Source organism: Drosophila mojavensis, unplaced genomic scaffold, assembly GCF_018153725.1.
Source record: "Drosophila mojavensis isolate 15081-1352.22 unplaced genomic scaffold, ASM1815372v1 contig_74, whole genome shotgun sequence".
In the NCBI taxonomy this organism is placed as follows: Eukaryota; Metazoa; Arthropoda; class Insecta; order Diptera; family Drosophilidae; genus Drosophila; species Drosophila mojavensis.
The window spans coordinates 18,302,628-18,314,690 of NW_025318899.1; the positions used below are offsets into that span (position 1 = coordinate 18,302,628).

At 37.9% G+C, this 12,063-nt stretch overlaps 1 protein-coding gene across 1 annotated transcript; it reads left to right on the forward strand.

The window, feature by feature from the left end:
- Positions 1–9,262: 9,262 nt before the first annotated feature.
- Positions 9,263–11,848, forward strand: LOC6582925 (larval serum protein 1 alpha chain). Its single transcript, XM_002008571.4, has 3 exons — positions 9,263–9,490; positions 9,729–9,856; positions 9,918–11,848. Exons 1-3 carry the CDS (start codon positions 9,409–9,411, stop codon positions 11,721–11,723), a joined length of 2,016 nt encoding a protein of 671 aa, XP_002008607.1. The 5' UTR covers positions 9,263–9,408; the 3' UTR covers positions 11,724–11,848.
- The last annotated feature ends 215 nt before the right edge of the window (positions 11,849–12,063 follow it).

A 12,063-nucleotide genomic window follows, 5' to 3' on the forward strand; every position in this document is an offset into this window, starting at 1 on the left:
TCGAAAGGGGCCGGGGAGGGGGGCCTGTGGGTCTGGCAACCAGTAGCAGGTTGGGTGTAGGCTGCATCAAGTTGAGTTTCGGGGCTACAATTATAAATTGCAAAGAGTGCGGACCACGGCCAGCTGAAGTTGCAGGAGCAGTGAGTGGTAATTGCCCTCGGGGGGAAATCAGCAGCAAGCAGTTGCCAGTTGCCAGTTGCCAGTTGCAAGTTGCCAGTTGCAGCCACTGAGGCACAGCGGAAGCTGCAACGGGCATTCTATCTACCATTTTGACCATACAATTCTAATAGCTGCAGGCCGTATCTTTGGCTAAAAAGGCAGACTACGCAGATACATTTCGATTATGGCTGCAGCAGTTACAATAACAAACTCTCGGCTCTCACTCTTCTTACTATTTTCCTTTCAGTTTTTTGTTTCGTTTTTCATTTTGAGTGATAAATGCAATTGCAGCCGTCGCCCAGCTCCATTTGTATCTGTATCTGTATCCAGGCATCTCCTGCTGTTGCCGGAGAAACCCCTATAATTACTGTTTAAAGATTGTTTTTCCGGGTTTTATTTCTTATTAATTGATGTTGCTGTGGTTGTTGTTGCTGTTGCTGTTGCTGCTACTGCTGGAGGATGCAAATGCTAAAGTTTATTTGCTGCGCACTTCGAGCATATTTCATCGCATCCGATAAAAAACTTGAATATGCTGATAAGAAATATAGACAAAATTCACAAACACATTTTATACACAGCTTTGCTTTGAAATTCTTATTTATTGTCTTCATTTGATGCACACAGTGTGATTAAATTTTTGCTAAATTTAAACTGTCATAACTTGTGCAGTTACTAATGAGTCAGATGCGTGATAAGGCCTGAGGCCTGATATCCGTCTAGTAGGAACTATAATAGTATTTGCTTACGCAATGCAAATTTAATGAAGGCAACAAATTGTTCAGATGGTAGAGCAATGTAAATAAATATTTTAACTTTATTTCAATTTTATTTTTTAGTGAAATGAGGATAGCATTTAAAACAATAATTTCGAGGGTGGTCTGAAAAATAAGAACTATGTAAATATACATAAATATATACTCTACATTTATTGTTTGAAATATTCCACATTTTTTTTTTTTAACTTTGAGCTTAAAATTTCTATTAAATTCATATATTTTTCAAAAATAATAATAATAAATAAATTAATAAAAAATTAAAGTATTTATTGAAAATTGTTTTATTCCATTTCCGTTAATTAATCAAATTAAATTAATGAACTAAAATTGTCGGTATTTTTTAAATATTCATATAAATAAATAATATAGATAAACATAAATAAGTTTACACCATATAAATAAATATAAAGATTGTAAATTAATTAATTTAATAAATGTAAATAAATATTCATATAAATAAATAATATAGATAAAAATAAATAAGTTTACACCATATAAAAATATTGTAAATTAATTAATTTAATAAATGTGAATAAATTAATTCTTTCATTGTCTATTATAAATAAATAAATCAGTTTAAATAGTGTAAAAAATATTGTAAATAAATAAATTTAACATGAAAAATTAAGTTTTTAGAAATAAAATAAAATTAGTTAAATATAAAAAGTTAAATTGTTATAAATCAAATATATTACAGCAACAGAGTTTAATAATTAAATTAATGAAAGCATTAATTTACTATTCTCTAAATTTACTTTTCAAATGCAATATTCATTTATTACAGACAAATTATATATTAATTTCAATGCAAACAAAAGTCGTAGAAGCTTCCCTCCGATTAGAGCATGAGTGCAGTACAATCATATATATATATAGAGTCTTCTTCTATATATACACACGTTCAAGAGTCGATGATAAGCATTATTTAAATGATGAACAATATGAGAATTAAGTCGCAATCAGTACGACAGCGGAACGTGAATAATTATGCAGCTAATTTGCATGGCAAACTCAGTTTATTACAGGCCGAGCCGAGACAAGGTTCTAACTGAAATGCACTTGCCAAGAACTTAGCCGGTATTTATGAGCCTGGCCGGAGTACGCGACGTGCATTTAGTGTTTTCATAAAGTGGCAAAAGCTAAACTTGTCAGAGCAGCCAGCAGCGAGCACTGAGCTGTGAGCTGCGAGCAGTGAGCAGTGAGCAGTGAGCAGTGAGCAGCTTGAGCTCGCGTGAGCTCTAGCGATTGTATCTGTGAGATACATTCGCGCGATAAGGCGAGCGAGCGAGCGAGCGGAACGCGCGCGCTGCCTGCCGCCACATTGTTGATTAAAAATAAATTGTCAACTTTGACAGTGAAGCGGCAGAGTTTTATTTATAAACTAAATGGGTGCGCAATGGAATTTTGCTCAACTGGCAAAAGGGATCGCTCCAGGGCGATCCACAACTGCTGCAAATTGGCATTTTTATTTTTGGCTCTCTCACTTTCCCTCTCTCTCCATTTCTCTGTCTTTCTCTCTGGGCTGCGGCAGACATTGGGGAGACTTTGATGGCACGCGCTGCTTGTTTATTCTTGGCTGCTGACATCAACCGGAGCAACAGCAGCAGCAGCAGGAGCTGGAGGAGCAGCAGCAGCCCGCTAACGGAATGTCTAATGCATGTTGGGACCGCCCAAGCGCCGCACCTGCACTGCCTTTCATTAAAATGCAGCCATTAACACTTTTTTCTTTCTTGCTTCTTCTTATTTTTTTTTTGCCTGCTGCCGCACTAATGGCTCGCCCCTGGGCACATATAAAGCGCAGCGAGAGCGAGCCTCACTTCCGCTGCGACACGCGTTGCTCGTGGACTTCTAAGCAGGCTTGACAATTGCATTGATTGCGTTCCACTCATTAGAATATCACATAAGAAACGAGCTAATGCACGAGGCTTCCAACTGCTCGCCGCGATCATTTATCAATGCCTGCTTGGGTTTGCCATATAAGCCGCGCCATGACACAGCCAAAATGCAGAAGATGCAATGAAATTTGTCAATCAGACAACCCGAAAAAATGACACAACACAAAATGTGAAATGCGCTTTTCCCTGAGAACTTTCGTCGGGGCTAAGATTCATTAGCGCAGCCACAAAAGTTGACAGAACTCAGAGTCGAGGAGCAGCTGAGGAGCAGTTGAGGAGCTGCTATACGGCGCTTAATCCTCGCGATGATTTGACGCTTTCAACGTTTCATTTGTATAACCAGATTTGGCTGGAGGGTACTGAGAAATTGTAAGCCTTCATACCTCGAAATTTTCTCAAGTTAGATTATGATAATGTTGCTGATGCTGAAAAGTATATATATTGGTAATAACTACTCTCTCACATGATTTGATATTGAAAATTGTTCGAAAAAAAAAAAAAAAAAACAAAATAGAGCAGATTAAGTTCAACAATAATAATTACTTATTCATCTACATTTTTTTTGCTGATAAAACTAAGTACATATAATTAAGAAATGTATAGATAGAGACTATCTATGTTTTTAATCTTAAAATATTTTTTAGTAGCAAATAATTGAAACGTAAAAACTGAAAAGTGATGCTACGAGTATATTCTAAACAATCGTTGCTAAAAAGAGTAGATTCCATACGCTGCTTACAATTTATATTCCTTATTTATATTCCCTTCGACCACACATTCAGGGCTCCTGAATCTACTAGACTTGTATTAGTCTCTCTGGGCTATTCTAGAGCGCAAGATCCGAACTAACTACTGACTGCCTGAAGGCAATTTAGTTCAGCTTAAGTTAATTATATAGAGCCATAGTAAGCTGATCTTGATTATTTGCTTTTATTTATATGTAAAATAATAACATAATTTCTATTAATATTCAATTTATACATTATATTATGAAACGCTCTTTTTCCACACACTCCATAGATTTGATATATTACTTCGACTACATTTATCTAACTTAAATCCAACTAAATTCAAATATTGATTTTCTCATATGAAACTTTCAGCACCTCGAATCTAATAAGCTGCATAAATGTCCCAAAACAAACTCATCATTAATTTATTGGTCTTGAATGCAATTCAGAGTTGTTTCCCAGGCCGATGGTACAAAGAAGTATTTGGTGTAATATCAATTTTCTCAACACCTTTGTGGGTAAGATCAATAAACCCATTGAACAGCTCGTCCACGCCGATTGAGAACTCATCAAATGGAAATTATGCACGACCAATTGTGTATACGTAATGCCCTCGGCTAGAGCCCGTTATTTGACTTTCCCAACCTGCAGAGAGCGTATAATAATCATAACTCGAATTGGAAATAATGTAGCATATTGGACAGACAGACAGACAGAAGAAAATACCCCCAAAGACCCCCAAAAGCCGCCCAATAAGGGCAATCAAACAAAACAGAGCCCGTGTGGCGTACGCAGCGCATAATAAACTAAATGGTAAACAAATATTGAAGAAAGACAGAATGTTAAGAGTTCTCCGTCCCTTGCGTCTTCTTCTTCTTATTCTTGTTCTTGATTGGGAGAGGGAGGGGGCAAGCAGAGCTTTTGACTCTTTGTTGGGTGACACAGGGCAAACACAGCGCAAAGCAAGTCTCATGCAAGTGCAAGTCGAATTGGGTCGGGCTACCTGTCCGGCAATCACATTTCGGCTCTGTCTTCCCGTATTATATTTCAATAATTCTTCACTTTAATTTTGGTTTAATGCCAGCGCGTGGGCGTCAGCTCCGACTGACAGCGCTGGGGACTGTAGCGTTCTGTAACGATAGATAGCCAAGATAGTCATCGGCGCTGCTTAATTGTCGTGACAAGTTGACAGTTCGCATGAAAGCCCATCCATTGTCTCCGAACCACCTCCCCCACAGAAATAATAAAAACACTTTTGAGCCGAACTGTCTGTATTAAATTTCGAAAACAAAATGTTTTTCCTTCTTTGTTGAATCGTGCTTTTCCTTTTACTTCTGTTTTATTATATTGCTGTTTATGCATTTATCTCACTCGACCCAATTTCTGCGTTCTGCGGTGTCGCAATGGCTTATTAAAGACCCAGGCAGACCCAGGCAGGCCCAAGCAGCAGCTGCCTGGGTGGCGAGTGCCGCATCTAAATACTGGCAATCGCATCGATGATTCATTTGGTTACATTTCGCCAACGGCTGTCGGGTTGAGGTAAATGCAACGTTCGACCGCTGCCGTTGGCTGCCCTGTGGCTGCTATGGGCTGCTGAGCCTATGCGTCAGACCTTAGCCATTTCAAGAACGCACAACTCTGACTCGGGCCTGTCCAAGCATCATCGGCATATGAGTAACTGAGCTCTTGAAAGTGTGGAAACACCAAATGGCAAAGCAAATTTCGTAGTTAAATTTTTTTGAGATTAAGCGATCTACTGAATCTAGCAGACAGAAAAATAGAAATGAAACTAGTGTCTATACTAAGTATATTTTAAACTAACATTTTTTATGCTAATGAATTATTCTCTCAATATGAGCTATCATGCTATCATTATATAAATATAAATTATTTGTGGAATTATTAATTACATCATTATATTATATTATGAATATTTATTCTAAATTCTATAACTATAAATTCTGACTGCAATAAAGATAAATTACAACATTATGTAAGATATAATTAATAATAATAATATAATTATATATTATATAATGATATAATTAATAATAATAATAATAAAAGATTAAAAAAAATATTTAAAATTACTTTTATACTCTTAGATAACTTACTCTAATATTGCTAAAAGTTTAATAAAAATATTAAAAAGATGTGGTAAAAGTCACAAGTTCAAGCATTAAATCCATAGCAAAAACAACAGTCAATCATATGTTATTAAAGTAATAAGACAATAACTGGTCTATCAACAGCTTGTAGCAGCTTTTCATTCTAATTTATGCTCAAAGTAAGAAACTGAGCTATTATTAAAATGAAATCATTTATTTCTGTATATAATTAAATACTGATAATAACTGAAATTACGTCTAATAAGAAAATTCAGAAGAATTCGAGCTATGTTTAGTTTAGCTTTAAAGTCGTTTATAGGAATTTTGTACTAAATGTCTTTCACTTGAGAAAATAATATAATGCAAAAAATTATAATATAAAAAAATAAAAATAAAAATAAAAATAAAAATAATAATAATAAATTTCAAATATATAATTGTACAACAATAATATTAAAATATTAATACAATACAAAATAAGTTTTAATTTATTTTATAAATATTTAATTCCAATAAATTTTCCCTTCAATCTATTTCCATTCATAAAACTAAGTTCATATAAATAATAACAGCTATATAATAATACTATATTTAATTCACTAATATTTAATTTATATATAATTTAATTAATATATAACATTTCCATATGCCTTCACCTTGAACTATTCATTATTAATTTTCTCCTTTCACTTTCGAAGACTATATTATATACCCAATTGTTCGCCCTATAATAAAATAAACGCAGTATATAAACACTTGATTTGTTCTTTTATGCTTTTGTATAAACAAAAAGCTTTATTCATATATAAATGTTTATACATACAATAAATAAAAACAAAATAAAAAGCTAACAAAGGCGATTTGATTAATGTGCCACACACACAGACACAGGCACACACACACACACTTACACACTCGCCAAGGGGACTGATAATGACTTTTTAAATACACTTCTAATGCGCTAAAAGGGGGCAATCGACATCGCGGACAAAGGAAGGCGCGACCAGGTGAGAAAAACTCACCGATCAAGGGGTATGAAAACTAAATACATAATGCAACAAAAAATTGCCTATTGAATAGTAATTTGCATTTTATAAGCTACTGCGGCAGGAACGAGTACAAAAAAATGATGACATTAGAGGACACCGAATCAAGCACGCCCCGAGGGCTTGACAAATAAAAAAAAAAAAAATTCAACGATTTATGCGTTTTTGATGATTGCAAAACTATGGAAATTATGTGATAAGATTGTCGTAGAATCACCCTACCTATCTCCCTGTCTCTCCCTCCCGCTCTGCTGTCTACACAGCTTATGCAAAGTACTTTTGTGATCGAAGACAAGCGTCGCTTCCAGAGATCCAGTTGCGCTATTGAGTCTATGGAAAAATAAGAAGAGAAGAGGCGAGAAAAATGCAAAATCATTTGCCTGGCCCTTTGCACGTGCGGCGCTCGATAAATGCAAGCTCTTTGTATAAAGATCGTTTCTTGCTGTCGTATTTGCAATCATTGTGCGATCATTTATGGGCTGAACAGAGCGCGTTTTGTCTCTTGTCATCAGTCGCACAACTGCTTAATATTCATGCTGCGCATAAGACCCTTGCGATGATTAGACAACATTTAACACTTGGCCTGTGGACTAGGGTATGGGCTATGGGCTATAGGCTATGGGCTATGGGCTCTGGGGGTCTAGGGTATGGGGTGTGCTCTGCCCGAGAGGGTTTTTGCTTCTTCTTCAAGTTTGTCGTAATCAGTTGTCATGAGGCTGCAGTTGGTGTTGGTCTCAGCCGGTAACGGTCTTTTGACTTAACAAGCTTATGCCACGGCATCTTCTGAGTCATGAATCAAGGTGAAAATTGTTTTTTAACAAATGATAAGTCGCTGCAATCGGGTGTAATGGACTGTATAATACTCGTTCAGTTTCAGCATTTAATATGATATTAATATATTACGATTTGACCAGGAAGAAGTAAATATCAGAGTTTGGTTTGTGGAAGAGATTTGTTATAGATAGAATTGTCAACATAGGAACTAAGACTTTGGGCTATGGATTGAGTGCACTACTATTTTCTTGATCATAGTTCTATATGTTAAATTTAATAGAGTTATGTTCAAAAATTAATGTCAAACAAAAACATTTATTTGAGAACAACATTTTAAAGGACAAAATATTTTTACAAATTTAGGAACATGACTGGGAAGAAAACAATTTACAAAATTTAATTTAAAGAAAAAAAAAATTTTAATAATAAAAGTTGTGAAAAAAGCATAAAACAACTAAATAAATTTAAATTAAATATTATATTAAATTGTATTATTTTATAAGTATTTTATGATAAACAATTTAATATATATTATATTATATTATCTTAGTTACATTATGTTATTTTGTATACTTATTGACTTACAGCCATTTAAGTACCCAAACGAATATACTCTTTTCACTCTAATGAACCAGCACAAGAATACAGTCGCATATCAATAAAGTTTTTCATTGTGCACCCTATTAGGCGACGCGTTTCGAATCATTAACTTTATGCAAGCAAAGCGCTTGTCATACTCCGTACTATGCCACCTAGCTGGCAGGCAGCGGCTAATGAGAAGAAGAGGAAGACAAGACCAAACAAAGAGACATCGCATGTGTAATGCCTACAGAGACAGATATATATAAATACCTATATGTATATAGTGTAAGTGACCGTTAATTTACTCAGCTCCTATTATCCGTTACGCCTGGGCGACGCTTTACATTAATGCGCCAATTTTTCGTTACAAAAGGCCCCAGACACAATGCCCATATCTGGGCTGAGTCGGCCAAGCCGGCCAAGCCAAGTGACTGTAATTAACATTTTCGCATTATAATTTGCCCCGTTTTTCCGCCATCCGCTGGGTTCAGCAGACGTTGAGCTGGCCTTTAATGTGTGCACATTTAAGAGGCAGCAACATGCAACAGCAGCAACAGAGATATGACTGATCCGCAGCAGAGGCGGGCGGATGTGGAGACAGTTCGAGGAGGCAGTTAACAACAGTGAAAATAATAAAAATAAAAATCATAACACGTAAAAAAAAAAAATATTTTTTTTTACATTTCATTTCCACTTTGGATGACTAATAAACAATGTCTGTAGCTCTACAGTGACTGCATAAGTATGCCTACAGCAAGAGCACAAAGCGTGAGAGTTGTTGAAAATACTAAAAAGAAAATTAATTAGCTGTGATTGGGAGCTAATTAGCTTAGCTTAACTTTAGCTGAAGGAATATTAAAAATATTAAAAAGAAAAAGATAATTAAATTTATTTAATGGAAATCCAGAAAATGTCATAAAAAAAATTAAAAAAAAAAAAATTAAAAATATATAAAATAACTAGTTAAATTTATTTAATAAATACACAAAATAAAAATAAAAACTAATTAAATTTATTTAAAAGAAATACAGAAAATATGTTATAAAAATTTAAAAAAATCTAATTTAATAAAGAAAGCAAACGTTTTCTAGTTGAGAATATTCTCTTAGCTTATTGTTTTACTAATAAAATAAAAAATGGGGCCCGCTTTTAGCTTTGAAATGGAATCGGATTCACGTGCTGATACTGAAATGTCCCCTGGAGAGATTCTGTCGCAGCCCAGAGATCACAAGTTCAATTCGATTAAATTGCAGCAGTCTTCGGCATTTAAAATTCTTGTCAACAAAGCAGCAAAGCTCAGTTTGCTCTGAAACTGAGAATCGCGAGCAAGTGCAAAGATGAGATTTGGTTTGCTCTTATCGCCCATCATTTTATTGCTGCAGCTGAGTCCCAATGCGGCCATATTTCCAGGCAATATAGGTAAGGGATTAAACTTATTTAATATTATTATCTATTCGTGGTATATTTATATATTTTTAATAGAAGTATTGATAGAATGATATATATGAAATCATTCTGTAAATTAAATAATGCAATATCGATATTTATTTTTGGTATATTAATATAAAAATATATTTATTTATTAATTTTTTTTTGTAATTATTGATTTATTTATATTTATTTATTTTTAATTTGATGATATATTTATTTTTCGTAGCAAATCAATATTATCTGAATAAGCAGCGCTTCTTATTGGAAATCCTACATCATCTTCATGAGCCTCTAAGACACGCAGAGTGTCTTTCATTGGGTCAGCAAATTGTGAGCGATAAGACGCAATATGTCGTAAGTGAATTTCAGTAAACAAACCAGAACAGACTCAAAACAGACAAATCTGATCGCACAGCATTATACCGAGCCGATGCGGGAGTATTATCGCTTGCTCAGCTCAGGTCGACTGCTGCCCAAGGATGCCTATTACAATGAGCATCAGGCGGAGCACTTCAGTGAGACCTTGGGCCTCTTTCACTTCTTCTACAACACACGCGAGTGGAGCACACTGAGCCAGAACATATGCTGGGCCCGTGTCCACGCGAATCCCGCTCTCTTCCTGCACGCTCTGATGCAGACGATGCTCAAGCGCGACGATTACCGCGTCCTGACCATGCCCAAGATCTATGAGCTGCTGCCGGCGCCTTATCATAGCGAAACAGTTGTGCGAGCAGCTGGCAACTTCAACTACATCAATTGGATTCGGCAGGAGCTGATGATGGGCAATCGAAGTCACATTCAAATGGTGCTGCCCAAGCAGCTGTTGCCCACGAATCTGACCGGAGACTTGCGCAACACAAGCAAATGGTCCGAGACCATGGCTGACGTGCAGATCTTGAGCATTGGAGAACCAAAGCAGCCTCAAGCTAAGCTGAGCCATTTAATTGACGACTACGGCTGGTCGAGCTACTGGTACTACATCAATATGGGCGTGGCACTGCGGGACAATCCCTCAGAAGCCGAGCGCATCCGCGATTGGTGCTACTGGCAGCTGAGTCAGATTGTCGCGCGCTACAAGCTGGAGCGCTACGGCCAGCAAATGGAGTACAAACGTCTGTCGTGGCTGGAGCAGGCGAATAGTCAGCTGCTGACCTGGCAAGGCCAGCGATATCAGCCGGAGACTCGCGCCACAAGGCAGCATCTCTCAGCGCTGCTGCACAAGCTGGAGCTGAGCGTGGAGCAGGCGATCGCCACTCAAACCTTAAGCCTCTCCAATGGCACGTTGATCGACTTGCGTAAGGGTCAGCATTGGCTGCTGGGCCTGGAGCAGCTGTTTCCCTACGACTTGAGTCGGCTTCAAGTGCCAACCGCCGGCCAGCCCCAACAGCTCCTGGAGCTGCACACAATGCTGCGACAGCCGAGTTTTTACGCATACGCCGATCGATTACTTCACGCCTATCGAACCTATCGCACGGAGTTTCAGTCGAGTTACTCGCAGCCCGTACGACCGACGGATATGAGCATTGAGGCTGTCCTGGTCGACCCGCTGATCACCTTCGATGAGCCCGTCGATGTGGATCTCAGCAATATTCTGCACGCCCGCAACTTTTACTATGAGAAGCGTTTCATGTGGCCTCACAGTCTGCAGGCGCGCAGACACCGACTGCAGCAGCGACCGTTCGCGATCACCTTCCAGCTGAGCAGCAATAGGACCCAGTCGATTATACTGCGCAGCTACTTGACCACAGCCCGTGGGAATGTCAATGAGGAGCCCTTCTATCAATTGGATTCATTTCTGACGATACTTTACCAAGGCAACAATACGATACGGCGCGAGTCTAGCGAGTTTCCCGGATTGATCGGTGATCACATAAGCTTCACAGAGCTCTATCACTACATGAGCTTGGCGGAACAGGAGCAGTTCGATTTTCCCTTGAACATAACTCTACCGAGCTGTGGTTTTCCCAGACGCCTGATCTTACCCCGGGGCGGTGCAGGTGAGCCGCTCGCCATGCGACTACTGGTCATAGCTACGCCGTACAACTACAAGGCCCGGCAGGGCAACGAGCTCTTCTGCGACTTCAGCAACGGCGTCAGCAGTTGGAATGAGCTGCCGCAAGGCTACCCCTTCGAGCGGTTTGTGGAGGAGGCAGAGCTGCAAGGATCCCACGTGTATTGGAAAGCAGTCGAGATAGAGCACAGGGATTATGGAATGGCTTAGAGCAGAAGGGGTAAATCGTTTGAGCACTACACTCGATCGGTGCTTCGACCCGTTGATATGAAGTGTATAGCTAATGCCTTTTTTGTAACGTAACCCAAGTCCATAAATAAAATTTAAGTCCACTATACCGTTGTGTCTATTTTTCCAAGCCCAAAAACCTTTAACGGCAAGTGACGCCAAATTTGGGTAATTACATGGGACAAACGGACAGACGGACAGTGGGACGGTCGCTGTGCCGGCCCGTCCGACGGCACCGCATGAGACCAAGCAACAGCCCAACCACATGTATAAAATATTAATCAAAATCACAAAAGAACAAGCACAAAAACGTAGAATCAAA